We start from the raw sequence: 27,762 nt of genomic DNA, 5'->3' as shown, positions 1-27,762 counted from the left end.
GGGTGGTATGAAGTGATTTCTAGTGACCTTTTTTTGTTATCTAGCTGGCCCCAATTAAATGGTATATGCCCAATTTAGCCATGCAAAAAAAAAAAAACCTGTTTTCCAGGGCTTTTACATTTACATGAAATAAAAAGTTTATTTATCCACGGTGTACTTCCCAGAAAAAGGTCCAGGTAAGTGCTTTTAGGCTATAAACAAGGGAATACCCGTCCATTTCCTTCTCGTGTCCTTTTCAAACACAAAAAAGAAACAGCACCCACCATTTTCTCTCTCCTCTCCGCTCTCAAATTGCTTTTCGACAGAAAAGAGAGAGAAAGAAAACACAGCAGGAACGATAAACACAGTTTCCTCAAACCCTAATTCTTTCCACAGATCTATCATGGCTGCCCCTAAACATCGTGAAACCTCTGTTTACATCGCTAAGCTCGCTGAACAAGCTGAACGTTACGATGGTATAATTTTTTTATTTTTACTCTTTTTATTTTTCTCATTTTTGTTTTTAGATCTCGAATGAGGGTTTGAATGATCTTGACTTTTTTTTCTTGTTTTTAACCTTTGATTTTTGTGTAGAAATGGTGGAATCGATGAAGAATGTTGCAAAGTTAGATGTTGAATTAACTGTTGAAGAACGAAATCTGTTATCAGTTGGGTACAAGAATGTGATCGGAGCAAGAAGAGCTTCATGGAGGATCTTATCATCTATTGAACAGAAAGAAGAAGGAAAAGGAAATGAACTGAATGTGAAAAGGATCAAGGAATACAGACAGAAAGTTGAATCGGAATTAACTAAAATATGTGATGATATCATGGCTGTTATTGATGAACATCTCATTCCTTCATCTGCTGCTGGTGAATCCACTGTTTTTTACTATAAGATGTAAGATTAAGAAAGAGTAGGGGAAACGGATCTTGTTTTATTTTCTTGATTTTTGGTGTTTCTTTTTTTCAGCATTTTTTTTAATGTTGGAAATTTTTATTGGTTGTGCAGGAAAGGAGATTATTATCGTTATTTGGCTGAGTTTAAGAGTGGTAATGATAGGAAGGAAGCTGCTGATCAATCATTGAAAGCGTACGAGGTATTATTATTGTTGGGTTATTTGGTGTTATTATTGTTGTGTTAATTTTATCATTTAGCGAGGGGCTAACACAGCATAATTTGTTGGGCAATAATCTCGTAGATAGTAGTTCATTAATATGTGAATTGGGTTTGTGTCTTTGTATTTATTGACAATTAAGTTAATCGGTACCTGTATTGACATAGAAGTTAAATGTCTTTTGCGTACCTATTGGATTTATTCGCTTGCATTGACAATTTGACACTTATTTTGTTAACATGTTGATATTTGATTTGATTGGGTGTGCAAGATGTTGGCAAGTTGTGCCCCCATTAGCTGACCAGCGAAGTTTTTAAATGTCCATATGCCATATTGGTTTTGTTTTTTAACTTTATTCTGAAGGTAATGTTAAAAGAGCATTTTAAACCATCAGAGTTAATTATGGTTGTGTTGAAACTGCTTATATTTTTGATCTTGTGTGATTCTTTTTGGGGCTGGATGGGCTTGGACATTAAAAGTTTTTATCTGGTCTTGAAAATATCGTCTAATGTTCTCTGTGAGCTTTCTCTCCCCCCCGGTTCAAAAGGAAAGAATCATGGTTTTTTTTTTTCTCTATAGGATGTTTGATTTATTTTGTCACATTTAGGTAGTAGATTGCGAACATTTTACTGAACTTAATGTGTTTCCAAGTTGGTTATTATGTAATACAGTTGTCCTGAAAAGAGATTCCAGGGTGAATAGTCATCTACAACTTTATTTGGTAGATAGTTTCCTCATATACTAGCATTTTTGAGTCATGAGATTGAAATTTCTTGGATCTGTCGAATACGCTAATATATGTCAGACAATCTTAAATACAGTACTAACCTTATTCTTATATGTGTCTATAGCTGGCCTCCACTGCTGCAGAGGCTGATTTGTCTCCTACACATCCAATCCGCCTGGGTTTGGCACTGAACTTCTCAGTTTTCTACTATGAGATCATGAACTCACCTGAAAGGTATTTTGATAAACTAATTGGACTTGGACAGTAGGATTTTCATGATCCATGATCTTTTAGTACAGCCAGGTGGAGTAGACATATGATTCTGATGGTAATGTTATTTCAGAGCCTGCCACCTTGCAAAGCAAGCCTTTGATGAAGCTATTTCTGAGCTTGATACCCTGAGCGAAGAATCATACAAAGATAGCACCTTGATTATGCAACTTTTAAGGGACAACCTCACCTTGTGGACTTCTGACATCCCAGAGGATGGAGGTAACCCGTTCAATATTTTTGGATTATAGCTCATACATTCATCTCTTCTCTGTGTGTTACGGGTTTGTAGAATTCCTGCCTGTTAGACTCCAAAGTAGGAGCATATATGTTTCTCTTGAGTCGTTTTCTGTTAGGGTCCTGGTCAATGACTTATAGTATACTTCCTTGTTGTTTCTAATTGCTCAGAAAATCTTTATCAGTGTAGGCAGGCTAGCATTTGAGTTGTAGTAACTAGTAAACAGATTAGTACGATCAAATAGCTAGGGTAATCAAACTTTTTAAGTTTATAGGTGTATTTATCAATTATATGAAAATCTGCTCATGATGTTTTGAAGTTAAAGCTCCCGTCATCCTTAATTAGGGTTAACTGATTCCACTGGTTAAAAATGATGATTGTGTCATGTGTTCTGAATTTAAAATATAGATTGTTGTTCTATACCCCCCATTTGTGCATTACACTTACCAAAAAAAAACAAACCATCTGTGCATTACGCTTACTCAAAATATAATAATAATATCACCATGTCCAATGCCATTTCACCCTCTTGGCCAGCTGTAATTTGCGGTTCATTATTTAAACCGATTAATTTCACTTTTCTTCTTCTTCTTTTTCTTCCTTTTCCTAAACTTGCTGAGCTGATATCATCCTTAGTGCAATGTAGGTTAATGTTTAAATGATTGCTTATTCAAGCTTTATAACTCTTTCCTTTGTGTTTTGAATGTTATTTGCTATTTGCTTCTGTCCCAGCAGAAGATGTCAAGATGGACACCTCTTCTAAAGCTGGTGGAGGTGAAGACGCAGAGGTGAGGCCAGCTAGTGTTAAGTGACCAAATTGTTCATTTCTGTTTTTAGACATCAAAAACTTATGCTGAATATAAATCTCATTTTTTTTTGCAGTGAAACAAAAGAAGCACTAGCTAGTTCCTGCTTCCAGGATTCTTAATATTTGCTTAAAGCTGTATTTTGGGAAGTAATTTTTTGCACATGATTTGGCAAAAGAAAAGGCTTGGATTACGGCGGGGCTAGTATTATAATTGTAAACCAGACATAGAACAGAAAATCCCGATGTTTCTTATTATGGTTTTCATTAAATGCATGTGTTGTATGAGTTTCTTCTTCTTCTTTTTTAGTCTCTGCTTCTGTAACTCTTATGAGTTGGATCTTCTGTATCTCTTTAGTTCTTAATAAAGTGGATGTTTTGCAACTCTATTTGCTCATAATCACAAGTTTTATTTCTTTAGAGCTTCCCTCGACTCTTCCACTGAGTTTTTATCTTGTGTGCATGCCATTAATATATCCACATAGATTGTTCATCCGTGAGCACGAACATACATATAATATAATGCCCTGTCTAAATCCAAAAAAGTTTTTACCCTCATTTCCAAAAAAGTTTTTACGCTCATTTCTTTCTCTTGTAAAAACCACTAGAAATAACATGTGTAACACATGAGACGGGATATCGAGTAGCTAGTTCAACCGGTCATCCTCGTTCCTCAAAGGCTTGATGTGCCCCAGGTTGTCCGAAGTTCGAGTCCCAATATTGCAAAGTTTGGTCCCCGTTCCTCAAAGGCTTGGTGCGTTACAGGTTGTCCCAAGTTTGAGTCCCTGATAATATTACAGAGTTTAACATAGAAGGTAGAGTTAGCCTGCGCCCCTTGCGACATAGTCAACTCCCATATCCGCTTCGGCTCCCTTGGCTGATTTCTCATGAGGCTCGCTGGTAGACTAGCACGACAACCTGTTTAACTAATGTAATAGTACGTTATTGTTAGGCGTCTAACCAGTTTCTTGTAATAATACTCTTTATTCAATAATTATTCACAATTACAATTAAGAAATTATAAATGTTTTAATAATTACTGTCAACTATGATAAGACTTATTTTGACCCATGTGAACTTGCAGTTATGAGAATATTAGATATTTGTCATCCAAATAACAATTTACGATAAAAAAAATGCTTGGTAAATTATTTTATTTTGTTTTAAAATATTAATTCTTTAGTCGATCCCCAAAGATTGTAGCCTTTGACACTGATTTGTGTTGTATTCATACCATTGTACCGAATTTTCATCGGATGAGTAATAAATGTAGTTATTTCCTCTCATTAATCTCTTCCCCCGTTCGGCGAAGCCTCAAATCCATTCTCTTCACGAATCATCGATAGTTCCGCATACATGTGATGAATGAAGTATGGATTTAACTTCATATTCCTCCTCAAAGGAACATCGATATTATCTCATCGACATTGTCGTCTCAATTCCTCACAATATCCTTCGTCAACTTCAATAATTTCGCTATCCCTTTATCAATTTTAGACTTAGACCTCCCCAATGGGTGTCCAGATCCAAATTCTGGCAAGGGAACCATTCGTTTCGGCTCATCTCAGTTAACGGATTCCAAGTGTTTGTATGCTTCATTATTCATTGCATAATCAGGTCTGTATGGTTGTCGTCGTCGTTGTTTCTTATTTGCTTTTTCCTGACTTCCTTCCCGCATCGTAGACATTTGGTTTGTTTGAGTTTCCGAGCTTCCACTGTGATGCACTGATTTTTTCCGAGTTGTATAAACCTTATTATGCATTGCATGTCCTAAATTCAGCCTTAATTATGATGCCCATGTTTGTGTCGTTTCTTGGTGTAGAAAGTTCAGAAAAGGTTAACAGCTAAAATGACATGCATAATGATTTTTTGTTACAACCATCAAATCTACTAAATCTCTAAATCGGAACTAGATGAATAGGAAGGTTTAGGTGACGATTGTCAATCATGTTGTTATGGATGAAAATGTAGTCATGATTATAAAGATAAAAAAAAAATTGGTAGATGCAAAGGAAAAAGAAAACCGTCCAAGAAGTCAGGGAGGTTTGCGAAAAGTTTGAGGTTTCATTTTTAGCAAGCTAGATTATTATCCCATTTACAAGGTTGCAAACAATGCAATCCTGCGAGAATTTTTTGTCCTAGCTAGGTCAATATAAGCTTTAAAATATGATTATTTTTTTCGCCAGAATTAAAGTCAGGCCTATGATTTAAGTGTAAATTTTTGATGAGTCATTTTTGGATAGATTTGAATGTTATGTATTTGTTTTAATTTTTTGATTGTTCCCGACACATAAGGAGTCTAATGAAAATTATCTTGTGTATTTTTAAGAAGAGGATCTAAAGTTTTTTGTTCTTTGCAGGTCGGAGAAGGACAATTAATTTATTCTAAGGTAGAAATATGGGTTTTACATGTTGTAACCGCAAATGTACTAATGTTATTTGCGTTTTGCAGGTTAATGAAGGTTTGCTAATTCGATTTTAAAAAGATATGAGTCAAAGAATTTTCTTTATTTTCTTTTTGAATAATAAAATATGAGTGTAAAAATATGAGTTTTACATGGTTGTAACATTTAAGTTTTCACTTCTTTTTTGTTGGCACTTTAATTTTTTGAACTGGAGGGGAACTAATTATGAGGGCTATCAATGCATATATCCATAATGGAAGGAGGTTACAAATCTTACATCCTTCGGATGTCAATGACTGGGATAAGATTGTGATGATCGGATGTAATATTTGTCTCTAAAAATGTTATCTGACCGTCCAAGGCTCAAAACCTCTTCTGTTTTGTATTATAGATTGAATAGTATAAAAATGTTCATTTTTTGCTTTCTTCAGCCCTGAACCAATATAAAATAGTTTCTCGTAAAAACCATCGGATAGTATAAAAATGTTCACTTTTTATTTCTGTAACCCTGAACCAAGAGAACGTACAAACGGGGAAAGAGATCTTATTAATAGGACATGGTAGTTGGTTGTTACATGACCGATCGGTTGTGTTACATGAGTTTTATTTTATCTTGATCAGTAAAGAATTTGGTGTTAACGAGTTTCGAACTCAGGTTACTGGTTGAAAACGCCGGGGTACCAAAATACACCACCACTTTTTTCTTAGGTAATCTGTATGGACAAACTCAATACAACTTCGAGAAATAAACTTAATCAAGAAATAGTATCTAGAGTTATATCTTAATTTCTTGCGATTAGAAAGTTTACAGAAACAAGTCCGTGAACCTAATCACAAAGAGATTACTTGAACTGTACCAAAGACCAACGTCCAAGAATCAATCAAGTCGTATTAGGTCGGAGGTCTCTACTATGATTGATCAACGTATGACCTGTGATATTTCAATTATAAAGATAAACAATATAATGCGGAAAAGGAAATAACACATACACTAGAAGTTTTGTTAATGAGAAAACCACAAATGCAGAAGAACCCCGGGACCTAGTCCATATTGTACACCAAACTGTATTAAGCAACTACATACACTAGCCTACTACCAATTAACTTCGGACTGGAATGTAGTTGAGCCCTAAAAGGTATCCCACTGATTAAGGTACAATCTTGTTCCTTACGCCTCTTGAATCCCAGCAGGACTCTGCGTAATTGATTCCATTAGATGACCTCACACCAACTAAGAGTTGCTTCAACTTAATTGAAGACTTTAAACCAAATCCGCCTCCCACAAACTAAGCCTATATAATTGATTTCCTGATTACGGTCGAAACGTATGATCAAAATCAAACGTAAGATCAAGGTGATGGAAATCAATATCAATTCGACAAAGTCTAGCTACCCTCAAAATCCGGACTTATGCAACCCGAAGTGCAGCCTAGATTATTACTCACTGCACAAGTATAAATTTTTTGGAATCAACAAAGTCTGAGACGAAGAGAAATTTGATGATCAATATTTATCTTCATAGTTGGAGCAAGCTCTACAAACAGTCAAGATCAGGATACTCGAGTTATCAAGGAAAGATAGTTGTACCTAGCTTCACGAATCGCAATAAAATCTTTATAGTCGTTAAACCCTAAAAGGGTTTATGAAGAGGACGACTCTAGATACAACTAGGACACACCAAAAAGTAGTGTAAGGATTCAAAGATCCCAGTTGCTTGGAGTTCCTCTTTTATATACATTCAAAGCATAGGTTCCTTTAGGTTTAAGCTAATATAGCTTTGGAACCAAGCAAAAATATTCACCGTTAGATACAACTTTGAATCTAATCTACATAAGAAAGATATACACTCTGGTTAGGTAAGACCGTAACTGAACCGTGTAAAAAGACTATGTTCAATATGGTTAGCCGAAACTAGCCGGTTTGAACTTAAAAGCTTAATCTTCATTTTCATGCACACATAAGACATTAATTCTGAGTCACAAACATGTGATCAAATAAGTGTACTGTTTATTGAGAATTAATCAAATGCTAATTATCTCGAACAAATAATTTAAACACACTTGAAAATATAATCGACATGATTAGTAGATGTACAAGTACAAATACATAGTAGTTCGTGAGTCGGTTCAGTCACAGTACGCATACCGGTTTGGAAACTTATAACCAAAACCGAGTTCCGGAGTTCACAAAACTTTTTAGGTTTGCGTTCCAGTTTGCAAATTTTCCACCAAACCAAAGTTCCAGAGTTCACAAAACTTTTCAAGTTTGCGTATCGGTTTGGAAACTCAAAGAATGTTGTCGGTTCCGGAGTTCACATAACTAAATAAGTTTGTGTACCGGTTTGGAAACGCTACTGAGTTCAGGAACAAAGAACTGTTTTAGCTTGTGTACCAGTTTGGATACTCACCTCCAGTTCCATAACCACAGTTCAAGAATGGTTTGCATACAAGTATGCAGACCGATCCGGATCACGAATCAAACAGATTTCCCATGATGTACATAGGAATAATGTGTATCGTACAATCCATAAGTGGATATGTATATATCTACTCCGTTATTTGTATGAATACATGTAATATGGGTTCAGACGCATAACATTTTTCTCAGTAAAACTGATACCACCGTCTTGTATCTGAATCAATAGTAGTTCTATATTTCTCTAAATCAATTCGAAATATTCCTGAATAACATCAATGACACATATCACTGTCCCAGGCTATTTCCGAATGATAAATTTGAATCACTATTTTGATTCCAAACAATAAATTGTTCTTAACCGAAATTCATAAAGTATGAACAAAATGTTCATTAAGCTTAGCCATTATATTTCTAGAAATTATCAAGATTAACTTGACTCCAAATTCTTGCCTATGCATACTAGTCTAATTAGTTACGCGACGTCGTCTCAAATGATAGAAATTGATTATAACTTGAGAAATAGGTGGTTCAGCCTTTACTTACCTTTTGTTGATGAAGTTATCCAAAAGCTTCGGTTGATCTTCTCCTTCAAACGATAGAACGCAATGATGACTGCTGTAATCCTTTGTTTCTCAACTACATTTCTATCCTAGTCCAAGACTTAACTAATTGTAGACTAGAAATCAAGATATAGTTTTGACAACCAAATTTGACAACAAGCTTGAGATATCAACACTTATGAGTTCCACCAAGCAATGCTCTAACACTGGTATTGTCACCCAATGACTTTACCTCTCCGACGTTACTTCATGGATCTAATCCTTTATATACAAGTATAAGGGAAAACTCTAACTAATTAGTGCAAAGCACATAAATGGACCGGTGGTTATATAATACTCCCCCTTGTATGGTCCAACAATACAACTTCAAGTGTGTGTTGCCTCATTAAAACCATAATAACGAAAAACCCAGTGGGATAAAACTTTGAGGAAAGGAAAAGGGTACAACGACGTTGCTCCGTTAAACTCGATCAATTTTCTTGTTGCTTCAAAACTACTAAGACATAAGAAAACTTTGTAGAAAAATATAACTTTAATTGAGAAATTACATTTCTGGTATTTGTTGTTGTCTCACTAAAACCTTGTCGAGTATCAAAACCCAGTGGGAAAATAATCTCGGTGAAGGGATAAAGAGTTCAACGCACCTGGATGTTGATATCACATCATCATATACTACCCATGATTCAGTTCAGGAGGGTTCGGGCAATATCGTTGATACTATACTCTTTGCATGATTTTCAAATAAAGACTTAGGAAGTGAATTAGTAAATAAGTCTGTCACATTCTCATCAGATTTTACTTGGCGTACTTGAATATTTAGGAGACATTGTTGTTTCTGATTGTAACAGAACTTTGGTGAAATATATTTTGCATTGTCACCCTTGACTTATCCTTCATTCATTTGTTTTATACAAACTGCATTATCTTCATGAATGCAAGTCATCCCTTCGATGGTAAAACTCAGTCTGCTTGTCCCTCGAATATGTGCAATGATAGACTTTAACCATATACATTTGTGAACCACCTCATTTAATGCAATGATCTCATAGTGGTTTGTGGAGGTATCCACGAGAGTTTTACTTGGTCTATCTCCAAGATATCGTTGTGTTCTCTGTGAATACGTAACCAGTTTGGGATCGAGATTTATACGGGTCAATGAGGTTGCCTGCATCAACAAAACCTACCAAAATATTATTTGGGGTTTCAATGTAGGGGGTTTCCTTAACAACCTATTTGATTTCCCTTTAGATCATAAATCAAGGCTTGGAAATCTGTTTGCAATAAAAAAAGCTAGCAAACCTCACAAATCCGAAACACTTACACTCAGTTAACTGAGAATCCTGGATTCTTAACTACTTATCAAGAACAATCGTGAACTGATCAATTAAGAATAGTTTTGAAATATCTATCTTGAGGAATAACAAAGTCAAACGAACAAAATTTTGTGATTTCTATCTATCTTTCCTGAAAGATATTACGAGAACCTAGATAAAAAAAAAAGCGAGATCAGGATACACGAACTTTGTGATTTCTATTTACGTCTTATACCTAATTATGTTTTTCAGAGGAATCCTAGTTCAATAGAGGAAAACTCTACCAATCAACTAGGACACAAAGTGTCAGGGATTGAATTTCTCAGTTGAAAGAGCATCTCTATTTATAGATGTTCAACACTGAGGGTTGCTTGGAATTCAAGCTAAGATAACTTGAGATTCAAGCAAACATTTTTTTTGTTTAGATGATACTCTAATTAGGGTTTCAAGTAAGCATCTGAGAAGTTAGTCTTGAAATTACATAGAAAAATATACATAGTAGTCCGGTTATGGAACCGTGTATAATGATCATTCTTTGGAAAATGTGCCTTATGAACTATTAAGAAATATGATGCTCATTTATAAGAATTTAATCTTGATGCAGATACACAAAGTGTTTTAGTGATCGTAGATGTCTTAGAGGTGTTTTTGAGAGTCATAGTAATGCTAAATATTTATTTTCTTTAAAAGTCTTTGAGCACCTGGTAAACATTCATTGAGACTGTTGGTGAAACGGTTCGTGAACCGTAAGGCAGTTTGTGAACCTAGTTGGCCAACTGTTCTGCGACTTGTGAACTCATATGACAACAGTTTTCGAACCGGGCTCATCAACTGTTAGCCTATCACCAAAATCATATCACCACTGTTCGTGAACCGGGTTGGTGAACTGTAAGGTTTGCGAACTAGTTCGCCAAACTTCCTTTTGTTCCATAAACTTAGATATCTAGGGTTGCAAAATGGTTCTCCAACATACCCTGAGCCAAAATTACAGAAGTTCTGAATTTCTCTCTTTGATGTTTGAAACCTTCCCAAATGATAAAATCATTGCTTGGGCAATTTTCAAATTATCCACAAAATTAATTCTTGAATAATGAATTGTTTCGAACTAATCTTCTTAAGGACCTTTGAACATCCAATTATTGAATCATATTTCGAGATGTTTAACAAGACAAGCTTGACTCGTTTTTTCTTTGCAATAAATCTACTAGAAGTCATGCGACATAGTCTCAAATAAATAGAATGGTAAAGCTTGTGAGTAAATAGAATGGTCCAGTCTTCACCTACCTTGTTGGTGAAGTTATCCATATGTCTTCATCGATCTTCAGTCTTCGAGTGTGATGTCTGATACTCAACTATCGATGTCTATACTTAGTACAAGACTTGACTTAGTGGACTAGAAACCAAGATATAATTTTGTCATATAACATTGACAACAAGATTTAGATAGCAAAATTAATGGGTTTAATCGAGCATTGATCTAAAAAGAATTTAATAAAATAATGATCTGGGAATGTACTAGTACCCTTAGATAAATCTCGAAAAATTATGCGAAACAGACTATTTGAACGTGTCATTCGAATACTGGATGAAGAAGAATTCATCCAATTGGTGTGAAAGTCAGAATAGTCATTTAACATATGACACTGTTAAGACAACTGACACTTCTACCCAGTGCAGTTTATCATTTTTCATAATAGTTAAATTAAATGCATGACTGCGCATATATAATCTTATGGTGCCTCATCAATTCTATGTGGTTTTATATGAAACCAAATCGAGTAGAGAGTTCAATCTCATCTTATTTCTTCTTCTCCTCGTCTTCTCTTTCCTTTTCTTCGTTCTCTATCAAAATTCAGAGAGGTGATTATTGAGACCGCGAGATCGAGAAAGAGATCATGAAATAGCTAACTGTGGTGGTGATGTTAGTTGTGTTGAATCAAACTTAAACAGATGAGGTAATTATGTGACAATATGGTTAGGGTTTATGTTGAGTTGATTGATTGATTGTAAAATTGATCATGTATGTAAGCAATTAAGGATGGTTTTTAAGAGAAGGTTATGAAGAAGTAGATTATTATAATAATTTAAATAATTAGGTTTCAAAGAAGAGCGAATTGAAAAATTATGGTTTCTAGAGTACAATTAAAGATGAAATTAGACAAATAAGTGATGGGTATTTGATGATGATTGAAGCTGAGTTATGTTAACAGTGAATATTGATTTTGAAAAGAAGAGGGTACCCAAATATACCACAATCTTAAACTTTTCCACCTATAAGTCCTCTTACCGAAAGTGATTTTCTATGGACTGAGTCGAGACAATATAACGAATCGGTAATCACACTTTGTGTGATCGTCTATGTATGCGAGATCGAGACAATACAACAATCAAAATGTGATTACTTGATAATAGGTTAGGACTTAACCAAACTGTATAGGATCACTATCAAGTAATACAGAGTTAATGTTTGTGTAATTTACTTTAAATTATAATTACAACAATTATAATTGCGGAAAACAAAAGTAAATGACACGGCTAGATTTTGTTAACGAGGAAACCGCAAATGCAGAAAAACCCCGGGACCTAGTCCAGAATTGAATACTCTCAGAATTAAGCTGTTATACAAAATCAAACCAACTTCGTATAGTTGAGACCAAGCAACTAAACCTATAGTTCACCTAGTTTCTTCAGTATCCCTGCGCTTCCGACATTCAATAAGTGCACGCACTGAAACAATTCCTTTGGTGTGTATTCCAAACAGTAAAGAAACAACAAATTTATTCGGTAACAACTCTACGCAATCTCAATGATATGAGTTAGACAAAGGCTCTTCTGTTTAATCCAATAAACCCCTTTGTCGGGTTTAGATCTATCTATCCAACAACTACCAAAGTAGCAGAGTTCAGATTTTGCAATCAAATATAGAATCTACCAAGATGTTATATAATGATGCCGATCTACGCAACTAATCAATTAAATCTATCAAGGATAAACCGATTATAGTTGGATCCCAGCCGATCAAGTTTTGTGCACACCAAAGATTATGAAACCAATAAGAAATCTTCATTGACTTCAAATCTTCTTTAATCTTCAATAAACACATGCACACCACAACTTGAATCTCTTGTGATCAATCACGCACATAACGGAGTCTATTAACAATGGATTATCACAAGACGTCTATAGATATAAAAACACTTCTAAAGATCCCGTCGACACTTCAATCTAGTTTGAGTGAATCTTATATCAGAAGAGAAGATTCTCAAGAATAAACAAACTAGGTGCAATCAAAATTCAACAACCGTTGGTCAATCAAATCAAATTGAAAACTAATAATACTGCAATTATCTAGTTTTCCACCAACGGTACTCGTAGAGCTTCTTGATCCCATAGAAGTCTTTAAACGAGCGGTCGTAAGAGATTTTGCCTAATTAGGGTACTTTTCTCTCCGAATAGACGGCACCACCAGTAACAACACAACAAGGTAGTTTTGCTGGCTCTTAGGATGGTTTGCTTGAAATGCAAACTTGGGTATTTATAGACCAAGGAAGTTTGGACACCAAGGAATTTCCAAGACCGAATATTATCAAGATATGCAGTAAATTCCCAAATCGGTTTTCATAATTCCTCGAAATGCTCTGTCCAATATTAACCGAAATCTCACTAGAAAATCTCCAATTAGTAAATGCACATTACCAATTTTTATTTTCCAGAGATATGCATTTTAATTGCTGGTAATTAAAAGCATATAAAATTAACAACCTTAATTAAAAGATTCTCAACTTATTTCGGTCCGGGATCTCCTTGAGTTATTAAGGAATATCTTTGAACAATAAAAGATAAGAGTTACCGAACATGTTCAAAGTATGTCGACATCTTATTTCTTTGTAAATCCTTTTTCATATTTATAATCTTGGAACCGATTATACCACACTTCCAAACAAATTTAGAACTGGTTCATCTGGTTTCCAAGAACTATGTGATTGCTCAAATATCAATACACTAATCATGGGTTTACGGTTCTACCAAACACAAGGATCAGTTCTACCTTAATATGGTTACTGGGACCGGTTACATCAGTTACCAGGATCAGTTACATCAATTACCAGGACCGGTTACCATATTCTCATGGTGTTACTTGTGATCGGTCATACCAGTTTCCAGGATCGGTTACACCAATTACCAGGATCGGTTACACCAATTACCAGGATCGGTTACACCAATTAAAAATATCGATCATACCATTGTTGATGGTGGTTTTTCGAATAGGGCTAAAATTGTAAAACCCTGTATTTAATGCATTGACGCCCTGCAAGGGTATAAAGCCATTTAAGAAGTGATGAGTGAAAAAAACCTCTCCACTCATTGAGCAATTCAATATGTATGGAATTCATTCAGAATGGTGCAGCAATCCCGAATATTCTATAAATTTTCCTAGTAGCATTATCCATTTAATGCATTGTGCGCCTGGTATTTTTCCATGCTATGTTCTCAGCCGAACTCTCAATATTGACATGACATGACGATCAATGCTCACTCTCAGCAGAGTAGCATGGATCTCCCGAAGTGCTAGTATTGGGATCTGCGTAAAAATACTCATATAGGCTACATCTGTCTGACAAAGAGATCAATACATTGACACACTTTTAATTAAAGTTAGCGTGACTGAACACACATTTATTCTTAAAGAAATTCTAGACTGTTAATGTTAGTCTCAGAAACAATCACGGCCACACATTTTAGACGCGCGATTTAATAAGCATGGCCTACTCCTAGCAGAACTAGGCAATCACTATAGTGACCACCAGCGGGCCCACGAGTGCCCTAGCCGGTCGAACACCACACATACATCTCCCAGCGCCGTCAAAACGCCTACCCAAAGTAGGGTGGCCGCGCTTTTTTGGGAGAAGCTCGACGAGCATAGACTGTTCAGGGCATTCTTAAAACTATCGCAACCGTCCAACTTCGCCAGCCTGGTTGGACGTATCAGATCATCCCATGAAAGATCAGGGAAGCGCTAACGCACACGTTGGCGGGCCCACTTTTCCTCCACCCAATCGGTTTCTCACGGCAAGGCCATGGAGCAATGAAACGTTTGCTCGAACCATGGAAGGCGTGATGCTTCTAAGGGTCGCGGAGTTCCACTAGTGTCTTAAATCGATTACAACCTCCCACCTTAGCCAGCCTATTTGGATGACTTAGATTGCATTTAGGACCATCAGGAAGGTGCACACGCGTTCACCGTCAGCCCAACATTGGCCCCACGTGATCGATCTCTCCGAAGGAGGATCACAGCGTGCCAAACCGCTTGGCCATAGTCACGTGTGCGTGACTGATTCAAAACCCTAATTAGGGTTTGCGACAATACACATCTATCGTAAATTGATCGTGACCATCCATATTCACCAGCATAAACGGACGATGTAGATATAGACTCAAGAGGTCCCAATGATGTCAATGTGATCACCGTGGGCCCACCTTTGCGTGTGACCGACCGGCCTATGGAGACTAGGGCCCGGTGCCTCGAGACGCACGCCCCAAAGGTGGCATGACACACGACTTTTAAACCCTTTGCAGCAATATATTATTGTCGCAAATCGATCACGACTACTCATCTTTGCTGGTCAAATCGAGTGCCTCAGATCGAATCTTTGTGGGACCGAGAAGTCAAGGCATGCACGCCAGTGAGCCGACTTCACGCATGCCCGATCGGCCCACTCAAAAATAGCGCCAATGCTTAGATTCGATCAAGCCAAATAGGGGATGTTGCGCACCTCTAAAAAACCCTAAAATCCATCAACGGCAGCAAATATGCCGTAAATCATCTCGTCCGTCCAACTTTGCCAGCTTGGTCGGACGGCTTGGATTAAAAGTTAGGCGATCAATGAAGCGTCTCAATGATTACCGTCTGCCACTCTTCCCCAGGGAGTGATCGACCAGATGGTGGCTCGCCCATGCGGCCTCCAAACGATCACTCGAAGATGGTTGGACGTACTGTCATTTTAAGACGCTTGATCCGCGACTTGTTCAATCAAGATTTAAAACAACGATGCTTCATACATATTGATTGTTTTGAGCTGCTTGCTTAAAAGCGATGCATTACATGCATCGAGCATACACGATATTTCATGTGAATATCAATTCCATAAATAATTTAGTTATTTAACCTGATAGCACCGTATGCTATTTCTTGCGGCGGGTCCCACGACTCGACCTACTCATTCGAGACATCAAACATGTCACAAACTGGGGGATACTTACTGGGGTATTGGTCTGGCGGTTTACAGCGTGCGGTGTGCAACGCGCCCATTACGAGAACGTGTCAGGAGGCATGGACGATTAACAATGATGAGGGAGGTGGGTAAAGGCGTGATCGCGTGACAATCACATACACGACCCCACTACTCCATCACTCAACTTCCTCCACTTCCTACGAGATGAGGGTTGCGCTCAAATGACTTGTATAAATAGGTTCTTCAACCTATTTTAACAACACGAACAACACAAGTGTTGTTAACCTAGTATCCAGAAAAACACCCAGAACTTATAGCTTACATTATGCAAGCCAGTTCGATATTCTGGTACAAGTCATTAACAGCCAACACCTTCATAATCTTAAACACCTTCTTCGCTTCCCTCACTAAGATCAACCCTTCTCCTTCACCTTGTGACCGAATTAAATCTGGAACGACCATTTCTTGGTTTAGGACAGAGTCTTACAGATTGATCTCTCGAATCTAAAAGTACTCCCGTGCAGTGCATTGTTTAGGGTTTTGGATTCGTTTCTCATCAACACACCCAACTTTACCAAAAACAGCAGAAACCTTTTTCACCCACAAATAATTGGCGACCACAGTGGGAGGTTGATCTATCGGTTGCAAAAAATTGATGTCAATATTCATTTCAATCTTCCTAAATTGAGAACGGGTAGATCTTAGTTCTAAGAATCAGTCATTAACCTGATTTCATTCCAATCACCAATCTCAATTTCCACTCCGTGATGTATCCCTACCAGTTGAATTCTCTGAAAATCACAAGTGATCAGGATCCAATCACTATGAAAGACATGGCCAGGATGTTAGAAGATGTTCTCACGAATCAAGTTAACATCGCCAAGAAGCAAGACGAGATGCTTCCTATTCTAAGGAATGTAAACCGATTGTAGGAGGAATCGGCAAGCGTCCACCCAGCGAATGCCATCAACGATGCAGACATCAGACATGAGCAGAAAGGAAACAATCCACAAGATTCAACCAACAACAAGGAGCTGAAACAGTTTCACGGGGAAACGACTCGCCAAGAGAGTCATGGTACCGGCGAGATAAAATATAAGCACCCTGCTTACGAAGATTTGTTAAAAAATATGTATCAAGAGACCCTCACAGAAGTCCGGAGGGTTATTCAGCAATGCGCAGCCTCAACTGCTCACAGTATCTGCCAGAAGCACCTGAAGAAGGAGAAATCAACCAAGGCCTTCAAGAAAACAAAGATTTCACTAATGAACGGTGCTTAGTTCCACCACATCATAGTGTTACTGTTAACGATGTAGAGTCCTTGAGAAAAGTTATGCAACTACAAGATCGTCGAGCTAAACGGTCTGCGTTTGCGTCAACATACGCTCGCGTCTCTACTCCGCCATTGAAACGAGCTTCGTATCAAAGTCCGAGGAAGTTCTTACGACGGCAGCCGTTAACGCAAGAGAAACCAGATCTGGAATACCCGCACTTCCCATTTCCAACAAGGAAGATTCTGGAATTACTAGAATTTTGGGTGCGAGACGGGGAAGTTCAATCACCTCCCGTATGGCATCCTACAAATGATCAAGAGATGACGGACCCGAGATACTGCCACTGCCACAGATTCATTCATCTCTCTACCAGTGAGCGCAATGGATCGAAGCATATTCTCCAAAGGAAGATTAACTCAGAAGAGTTACCCCTTTCTCCGAAGATTAACGTGCGCAGTTTCATCGAAGTGATCGAACCAACTACGAGTTTCTCGAGGCGCGCCATAACAACTTGGATTCGAAGCGATCACCCTTGGAGAATTCAAGTCTCTTTCAACCGAGATCTTGTGAACAAGTAAGTTTTGATAAACAATTTTACATTTTAAAAGCCTGGGGACTTGATGCATGCGTCCCACGTCGAGGAAAGGAGTCAATAATGCAGTTGTTCTTAGACACCACATTATCTTCCTTTTACATGTTTCCCTTTTTATGCAACATTTGCAATTTTTACGAGATACTCGAATGATCGTATTCAAAACCAGAATGCCGACTTTCAGCCGATTCAAACATAATTCCTTTCAGAAAGTCATTCATAAAATCATCTCAAAAATAAACCAATTCAAAAATTCAATCACATACTAGTTCAAAAACCAGATATCTAAATGTGAAAGGAATTTCTTACATCACTCAAGACACCTAAAAGGGAAATATAAAAGAAAATGCGCAAGTATTCAGTGGAAGTCTTTCAACAACAACTCATTCTTTTTGGAAAGAGCGCCTTTCATTTTGCGGAGAACAGCCTGCTTCAGCTTCAATTCCAAGGATAGCCTCTCGATCTCCTCCTATTTTCGAGCAATGAAGTCCACGGAGGAAACTTCGTTTGTTTAATCTTGCAGCTTCTGGATTTTATAAAACCCTTCATAGAACCAGGAAGCATTGAACACATCTAAGTGGAACTCCCAGTTTGAAACCACCTCCTCAAAAAAAGTGCACCCAGTCACGCTGTTCATGACGTGAATGAAGGATAAAGCTTCTTCGACACGTCGGACCAACATGCAATACAACCTTCAACCTTCTGTAAGCGGTTTCACTGAAGAAGCAAGATAAAAACCACCGAGATACAACATCATGTGTGTCCAAAATCTCCCACTTCAACTCCAGTATCACATGCACGACTGCCACAATGATAAAACAACGTCCAAGATATTCCAAATCTGGCTCGACGGCAACGACATCTATGAGGGACGCTTTCAGAATTTCGTCTCCCGTAGAAGAAGTAGTTGCGTCACCAAAGGAGGTTGTGCCTGAGACTTAAGAGGTACACACAGACTTCCCTACTCCTCAAAGACACGATCTAAAGATGATAAAGGCAAAGGAGCGTCGCTGGAGACTGCTTAGCACTACCCATCTCAAAGATGCTGAATTTAGAGAGACGCAAGCCCGCTGTTGATAGACACATTTTTGTGACCGAATTGTCCTCAATTTTCAGTATTGTTGGTACTCGATTTTCTACTTATTATGGTGTTTTATATGTTTGTAGGTATTTTTGGAAAATAAACATTTTTGGAATATAGGCACCCGTAGGACACATGTTATTCGGACTCTCAGTTTTGGATAAGGGGCACATAAATGATAAGGGGCACCCCAGGGAGCCAATTGCTAATCGCACCCTATTACTGGTTAAGGGGGCTCCATCTTCTTCCTTGATTTGAAAAGAAAAATTGGCGGGAAATTTGGTTTCAACGGTAAAGGATTTATTATCTTTAAGATAAGAATATCTTCTTGCCTTACAAACATGAATTTTTGAAGAAAAAGGAAGTTATCTTGTATTAAACAAGAAAGATATCCTTAGAAGAATTTATCTTGGATTTTATTCTGCGAATTAAAGAAGATATGCGTTTAGTAAAGACATATATAGAATAAAGATAAGGAAAAATTCTTGAATATATTTTTAATTAAAAAGAAGAAGATTTTGGAGTTATGGAAGAATATATTTGAGTGATGTGTATTTGTGTGTATAAATAGAGAGCTAGAGAGCACATTTGGGGGGGAGCTTTGGGGAGAAAAGAATAACCCGATTTTATTTATTTCTCACCTTTTCCATCATTTGTAAACACCTTTTTGAGTAATGAAAACTTCCTTTGAGTGTGTTTTCACCATGCGGAGCTAGACCCATCACTGGGACGACGGAGGAGGCTGTGTTTCGTTCATGTGATAATTAAAATAATTTTTTTATAACTATTTGCATAGAATTTAATTGCTTTATGATTTCTATTAATTATTTGTTATTTTGTTTGATGTCGCATGCTTGGTTTTAATTACTTTTGATGCGTCATGCTCACAACTTACAACTAATGTTTTATGAAATCTACTTTGGAAAAGAATAGAGTTATTGTTTCTTTTGTTTTGAGCTATAAATGTCTAGGATTAATTTATGAACCCCATGAACATGAAAAGCAGTGGAATCCCGAGTCCCAGTAAATTCTTCATCCCGTGACATATTTTTTATGTAATTTCTTATTTTTAGTATTTTTATATTTAAGCCTAGAATCAATTCAATAAATTCCGAGTGAACGACAACCTTATTTACCACTATCAAAAATATGATCATTTTGGCGCCGCCGACGCGGATTTGTTTTTAGGTTTTATTTTATTTGGTCTTTTTTACGCGTTTTGGTATTTTTGTTTGCTTTCAGATTTGGAGCTAAGCTAAAGGAAAAAGACAGTGCTAAAAAGAAAGAAAAGCCAAAAAGGAAAGAAAAGAGAAATCCAAAAGGAGTGAAGAAGAATATTTTGTAAATAATTTTATTTTTATTTTTTTAGAAACTGTAATTAAGGTTTTTATTTTTGTAATATTTTATTTTTGGACATTTTTTTTCTTCTTCTTTTCTTTTGGACATTGAACATTGGACTTTATTTTTAAAACCCTAAGGAAGGGTTAGTTTAAATATAAACTGCATAGGGAAGGACGGCGATTACGATATCGCCTCAGCCCCTCGGGTTCGTACACTGACATTGGAGTCAGTGGCCCGAGTCGACTTCAACGGTTCATCCTCCGTCTGGAACGGGAGGTAAGAATTCTAAACACCCGCGAATCCCTTGTCAGCGGGTTTACTGGATGATTTTGTATGCATATATCTTGAGGATCTGTAATCGGATTTAATTTTCTAGTAAAGGGCAAGGCATGGCCAAATCAAGATAAGGACTCAGATTTCATCACCGTTTCCTTCTTGCCCGCCTTAGGAACACGTAACCTACGCGAACCTAAGCCTTAAAAATTTGGACTAGAACGAGACCTATAGGGTAACGAGCTTATTAAGAAAGTCGTTCGAAAAATATTGGTTACTCTTTTGAGCATACTTTGAAGTTCATGATGGTTTCTGTGAGTTGAATACGCCTCCTTGTAACACCGGTGAGGCCTTGGGTATCAAAGCTCCACTGATCTTCCCTCGTCTCTATTCAACTTACTTTAACTCGGATTGATTCCAGAGAGGTTTTCTCAGATTGTAACGAATTCCTTTTCGAAAGAATAGAAGCTAGTCTAGAAACAATATAAGTGGAGCCATCATGCTTTTTGTTTGCTAGATAAAATAGGCTTGTTGTGGTCGAGTCAGCCTTGTTTGTGCTTGTTTAGAATTCCCTTGCAGTTAGGATGTCGAACTGGTATAGCCAATACAATGATTATCCAACTGAACAACATGGAAATTACTCTTTTTATGATCATAGTGTAAACAGTGGTTGGGCACGCCAACCTTTTCAAGGTTTTGGGTCATACCATGGGGAGCCCAATTACTATCCACACGCGCATTGGTCATACGGGAAACAAGATTATAATACTAGTTCTTCGTCTTTAGAGGATACAATCAAACTATTGAAAAGTAGTCATTTTTATGATCCTTCAGTTCCTATTCCTTCTCTAGAAGAGTATCTCAGGAATCTAGCTGAGTTATAACGCAAGTTAGCTGAATCGACATACAAGTTAGATGAGGTGAACAACGTAGTTATGGACGAAAAAAATGCAGCAACGACTGAATCTTCTTTGAAATATATCCTCAATAGGTTAAGTGAAAACTTAGATCCAACAATTAGGGATCTTTCTTTAGAAGAGACCCTTGAGAGGATAGTTGAGTCGACACGTAGACTTAAGTTAGAGACGAACGAAAGTATTGCTCGAAATGACTTGAATTTCCAATATAGTGTATCCAATAATACTCTTGAAAATGAGGATAGTTATTTGCATAATCAAGGTATCGAGGTTAGAATTGGTGACACTCCTTGTGTAGATGAGGTTCATCCATTTCCATGTTGTGATAATGATGAGTATGATATGGACAATGTTGATGAAGAATCTGAAGTATTTAGGCATGGTGATCAGGAATTTGTTACTCCTATTGAGCTTGATAATGATAATGATATTTCTGGTTCAAATCCAGATAATTTTAATTACTATCCACCTATTCAAAAGGACGGGGATTTGACTAGAGATAATACCGTTTTAGACGAAGTTGTACTTCCTTTTAATTACGAAGCCAATGATGGTTTAGAGGAACTAGTTTATCCTGAGAATATTTTTTTCGAGTCTAGAAATTTAGAAACTCTACTCTTAGAATAAAATGAACTCGTAGAGATGAGTGAGGATGAACCTGACTTAGAAGAATCAATTGACCATTTCCAAGAATCTGATGACCTAGAAACTAGGGAAGTTGTGACTAGTCTTTATAGAGACACTGAAAACTCTAAGTTTGGGGGTGATTTTTATTCTCCATGTTCTTTAACTCTTACAAAGGTCCCTCACTTGGAACTTAACATATATGCCTCAACCATTTTACAAGATTATCTTCATACACGTTTTCCTGAACCTAATGATGTCCAGAAAGAAGTTCAATTGTTAGAAACCCATCCTCTGGTTGATGTGGTTAACCCAGGCTACGATACCTCGATTGAGTTTGTTTTCCCACCAAAAACTTTTTCTCCAATTGTGGGAACTTATGAAATTCAAATGTGTCAGATATTAAGTTTCGAGACTAAACCTAATTACTTTAGGAGATTAAGGTCGACATATTTGTTTAAGGAAGACCACCACTCTCTTTGTGGTCAGTTGTGTAAGTCTAATTCGATTGACTTTAAGGATCCGCAATTATTTAGGGTATTATTATGTGCTTCTAAGTTCTTATTTGAGTTTTTCCAGACTCTAGAACCTGAACATTCGGATCTAACTTTTGAGGAAATGCAACCCAGGAAAATATGTTATCTATACCCAGTTATAGAACCTGAACCACATCTAGATGTAGTTGTCTTAAACAGGAAACTAGACAAGGGTGTTCTTTATTTGTTAACTTTCTTGACATGGTGCAGATTCCTTTTACTTGTGATAGCTCTATTTGGTTTTGGTGATCCGCAGTTATTCCGGCTATTACTTTATGATTCTATAAGGTGACTAATCCTTTCTTAGTCTGGCTAAAGACTTTAAACTTAGCACTTCTTGGGAGGTAACCCAATCTCATGCAATACAGTAATATCGTTCCTTAGCTCTTTTGCTTCAAATGGTAACAGTTTCTCCTTGTTCATATGGTTTTAGTTTTATCTTTAGAACATTGAGGACAATGTTAGATTTAAGTTTGGGGGTATGGGAGAAACTTTTTAGTTGCAATAAATAAACTCCAGAGCCTAGAAATTTATGTTTATTAAGGATGGAACTAACCAATCTAAGTGGATGGAAGCATCTTGGTTATAGGAGTTGAGGAACCAATCTGATTAGATGGAAACATCTAAAGAGTCTATTCATAAAAGCACAGAGCTCAGGTGTTAGATTTTTTTTTTTTAAAAAACAAGGTAGTTCCGCCATATCTCGTTGAATCCTTTTCACCTTCTGTTTTTATTTTCTTATAAGTGATTGGGTGGAATAGAGTGATTGAGATACAAAAAAAAAAAATTTAATGAGACCAGACCATCCGACCAACCAGAATAAATTCAATAAAGTCGACCACTGGAGTCCTTGTATATGCCAGTTGTGTTGACCTAGAGTTAGGATTATCACCCGCTGGTTCCCTTGTATATGCCAGCTGTGTTGATATTAGTCAGACCGGTATCTCAGTCCATTAGGATAGGTTCACCTTAGTCAACATCAAAACCATCTATGTTTTTCTCTACATCCATCTTCTTAATCTTTCCATGTGATTGGTTGACTCCAGTTATGATGTACAGAAACTATCTGAGTAGAGCTCTGTCACTTGTATGAATTTTAGTATGATTGAGTGCAAACTCGTGTACAACAATTGGAATTTCGCATCAAGGTACTTCCTCCTGTAGTCAATGAGAGTATGCCAACCAAGGAGATTCTTTAGTGCCTTCCAAGGTTTTACGTAGATAGCTAGGGTCCGGAGTAAAGGTTTTGTGGGTACACCTCTGGTAAATCCTCCGGAGACAACACTCCGCCGCTAGGGCCACCTAGCGGTTTAACGGCTTGCTGCACGTGCTAAGTGTAGTCATTTTTATTTTTCTAGATTAGACTTTCTCGAGGACTAGCAAATAATAATTTTGGGGGTATTTGATAGACACATTTTTGTGACCGAATTGTCCTCAATTTTCAGTATTGTTGGTACTTGATTTTCTACCTATTATGGTGGTTTATGTGTTTGTAGGTATTTTTGGAAAATTCGGCTCGAAAAGTTGGTATAGGCACCCGGAGGACACATGTTATTCAGACTCTCAGTTTTGGATAAGGGGCACATAAATGATAAGGGGCACCCCAAGGAGCCAACTGCTAATCGCACCCTATTACTGGTTAAGGGGGCTCCATCTTCTTCCTTGATTTGAAAAGAAAAATTGGCGGGAAATTTGGTTTCAACGGTAAATGATTTATTACCTTTAAGATAAGAATATCTTCTTGCCTTACAAACATGAAGTTTTGAAGAAAAAAGAAGTTATCTTGTATTAAACAAGAAAGATATCCTTAGAAGATTTTATCTTGGATTTTATTCTGCGAATTAAAGAAGATATGCATTTAGTAAAGACATATATAGAATAAAGAGAAGGAAAAATTCTTGAAGATATTTTTAATTAAAAAGAAGAAGATTTTGGAGTTATGGAATAATATATTTGAGTGATGTGTATTTGTGTGTATAAATAGAGAGCTAGAGAGCACATTTTGGGGGAGTTTTGGGGAGAAAAGAAAAACCCGGTTTTAATTATTTCTCACCTTTTCCATCATTTGTAAACACCTTTTTGAGTAATGAAAAATTCCTTTGAGTGTGTTTTCACCATACGGAACTAGACCCATCACTGGGACAACGGAGGAGGCTGTGTTTCGTTCATGTGGTAATTAAAATAATTCTTTTATAACTATTTGCATAGAATTTAACTGTTTTATGATTTCTATTAATTATTTGTTATTTTTTTTTGATGTCGCATGCTTGGTTTTAATTACTTTTGATGCGTCATGCTCACAACTTACAACTAATGTTTTATGAAATCTACTTTGGCAAAGAATAGAGTTATTGTTTCTTTTGTTTTGAGTTATAAATGTCTAGGATTAATTTATGAACCCCATGAACATGAAAAGTACTGGAATCCCGAGTCCCAGTAAATTCTTCATCCCGTGACATATTTTGTATATAATTTCTTATTTTTAGTATTTTTATATTTAAGCCTAGAATCAATTCAACAAAGTCCGAGTGAACGACAACCTTATTTACCACTATCAAAAATATGATCAGCTGTTATTACGATTCCAAGATGCCCAAAGACGTATACGTATTCGAGGGAGAAGATGTATTGTTTAAAGACCAGCGATATTCCTGGATGTCTATGAAATGCAACGTAGGCGCAAAGACGGCCTCATGATCAGCAACTCGTACTACCCTCATCAATATTGGGTTCAACTCCAACTCTCTCCCAAATTATTTCTTCAAAAACCCAGCGTGACAACATCTATGAAGTTGAAAGCTCAGTAGATACTCGTGGTCAGGGGACTGTCTCCCTCCTTTCCGTTCCATAAGGAAACATCAAGGAAGTTATCGGTTCCATCATCAACTTCTCCCTCTAATAATGAGACGATCACTACCATTATATGAAGTCTGCCAAGATCGTGCAAGTAGCTACCACGCCTATCCTTGCCAGTCTCTTCTGATCACAGCTGCTGCCAAGAACCGTTGTTGATCGTTGATTGATACCATCCAGAGCTTCACCATAGCAACAACCACTACGGACAGAGGTAAATCACGCTTGGGGACTGAGGCTCAGCATAAAATTCCTTCGCCGTCATTCAAGGACTTCTTCAACACAAGAGAGACGGTCAATCAAGAAGCATGCAATTTGCAAGGAAAAATCAAACTGAAGAAGAAGCTGCTTCAACACGTTCTATCCAGAAGCCGCTTCAATGCACGCTCTCTCCTGAAGAAGCCGCTTCAACGCACGCTCTATCCCGAAGCTGCTTCAACGCTCTCTCCAGAAGAAGCTGCTTCAACGCTCTCTCTCGAAGCTGCTTCAGCACTCTCCCCCGAAGCCGCTTCAGCGCCCTCTTCAGAGGACGAAGACACTCCAACCTTACCAGCAAATGCAATGAAAGTACGTCTTTCAAGAGAAAATAAGCTCGGGATAATTACACCTGGGGACTGCCAGGATGACTTCACGTCCCTCAACCGGTTTATTTCTAATATCAGCATCATCACTGTTGAAGCTTTACGAGCCGTAGAAAATTCTCAACATGAAGACGTACATGAGCATTAAAGACTCCAAAAGTACAAATCGGAGATGGTTTCACGTATCCAGCCAGGCCATCGAATATGAGGTGTAAATGGGGACTGCTCATCGCATCCCATTCCATACAACCATCCAAGATTCAGAAGATGGTTCAAAGGATGTCGCTTAGAACGAAGTCCTTGAAGACTTGGTAGCAGCACGTCGGCAACAGAACGCCTCTCAGCTCGTTTACTTCACTCAAAGACTCCGAAAGTTTTTTTTCCGATACAAGCATTCCAAGCATTTCACCATCGCAATCAGAAGGGCAACAATGAGCCTATGAGATAAAGGTTCAGAATGAACGCAATTCCATTCCAGTCAATGCTCAGGAGTTTAAAGAATATTTTCGTTGCGACTTAGCAGTCCGGACTCCAAGCAACTTAAGTCAAAGCCTCTGCAATCGAGCGCAATGGAGTTTAGCAAATTTCGAAATCTACCTGGAGGCAATTGACGTATGATAGGAGGAAGATCACTTGAAGCCTTTATACTTCGTTAAGCGTATCTTGCTCAAAGACCTAGCCGACCTCTATCCTGGTAACATCTGTCTACCTTGCCTCATAAGTTTTATATTTAACCGTCACCATCCATTGCTTACTCCGCAACAATGTCACTGTTACGTGCTAAGCAGGGGACTTAATGTTGATGGTGGTTTTTCGAATAGGGCTAAAATTGTAAAACCCTGTATTTAATGTGCTGACTCCCTGCAAGGGTATAAATCCATTTAAGAAGTGCTGAGTGCAAAAAACCTCTTCACTCATTGAGCAATTCAATATGTATGGAATTCATTCAGAATGGTGCAACAATCCCGAATATTCTATGAATTTTCCTAGTAGCATTAACCATTTAATGCATTGTGCGCTTGGTATTTTTCCATGCTATGTTCTCAGCCGAAATCTGAATATTGACATGACATGATGATCAATGCTCACTCTCAGCAGAGTATCATGAATCTCCCGAAGTGCTAGTATTTAGATCTGCGCAAAAATACTCATATAGGCTACATCTATCTGACAAAGAGATCAATACGTACTTTTAATTAAAGTTAGCGTGACTGAACACACATTTATTCTTAAAGAAAGTCTAGACTGTTAATGTCAGTCTCAGAAATAATCACGGACAGACAGTTTAGCCGCGCGATTAATAAGCATGCCATATTCCTAGCAGAACTCGGCAATCACTATAGTGACCACCAGTGGGCCCACGAGTGCCCTAGCCGGTCGAACACCGCACATACATCTCCCAGCGACGTCAAAACGCCTACCCAAAGTAGGGTGGCCGCGCTGTTTTGGGAGAAGATCGACGAGCATAGACTGTTCAGGGAAGTCTTAAAACTATCGTAACCGTCCAACTTCGCCAGCCTGGTTGGACGGATCAGATCATCCCATGAAAGATCACGGAAGCGCTAATGCGCACGTTGGCGGGCCCACTTTTCCTCCACCCAATCGGTTTCTCATGGCAAGGCCA

The 27,762-nt window shown here is 37.6% G+C and overlaps 1 protein-coding gene across 2 annotated transcripts; it reads left to right on the top strand.

Moving 5' to 3' along the window:
• The first annotated feature begins 221 nt into the window (after nucleotides 1–221).
• On the top strand, nucleotides 222–3,557 carry LOC113302236 (14-3-3-like protein D). Of its 2 annotated transcripts, none has more exons than XM_026551121.1 (7): nucleotides 222–455; nucleotides 574–880; nucleotides 992–1,079; nucleotides 1,949–2,058; nucleotides 2,168–2,316; nucleotides 3,065–3,120; nucleotides 3,215–3,557. In XM_026551121.1, the coding sequence occupies exons 1-7, from the start codon at nucleotides 383–385 to the stop codon at nucleotides 3,215–3,217; spliced, it is 786 nt and encodes a 261-aa protein (XP_026406906.1). In that variant the 5' UTR covers nucleotides 222–382; the 3' UTR covers nucleotides 3,218–3,557. The 2 variants fall into 2 exon arrangements, with proteins under 2 accessions (XP_026406906.1, XP_026406907.1); XM_026551122.1 differs by having other exon boundaries at nucleotides 224–455; nucleotides 3,068–3,120.
• Nucleotides 3,558–27,762: the final 24,205 nt, after the last annotated feature.

Source organism: Papaver somniferum, chromosome 8, assembly GCF_003573695.1.
Source record: "Papaver somniferum cultivar HN1 chromosome 8, ASM357369v1, whole genome shotgun sequence".
NCBI classification, from domain to species: Eukaryota; Viridiplantae; Streptophyta; class Magnoliopsida; order Ranunculales; family Papaveraceae; genus Papaver; species Papaver somniferum.
Note: the sequence above shows the minus strand (reverse complement) of the source record. Positions and strands in the feature narration are given on the sequence as shown.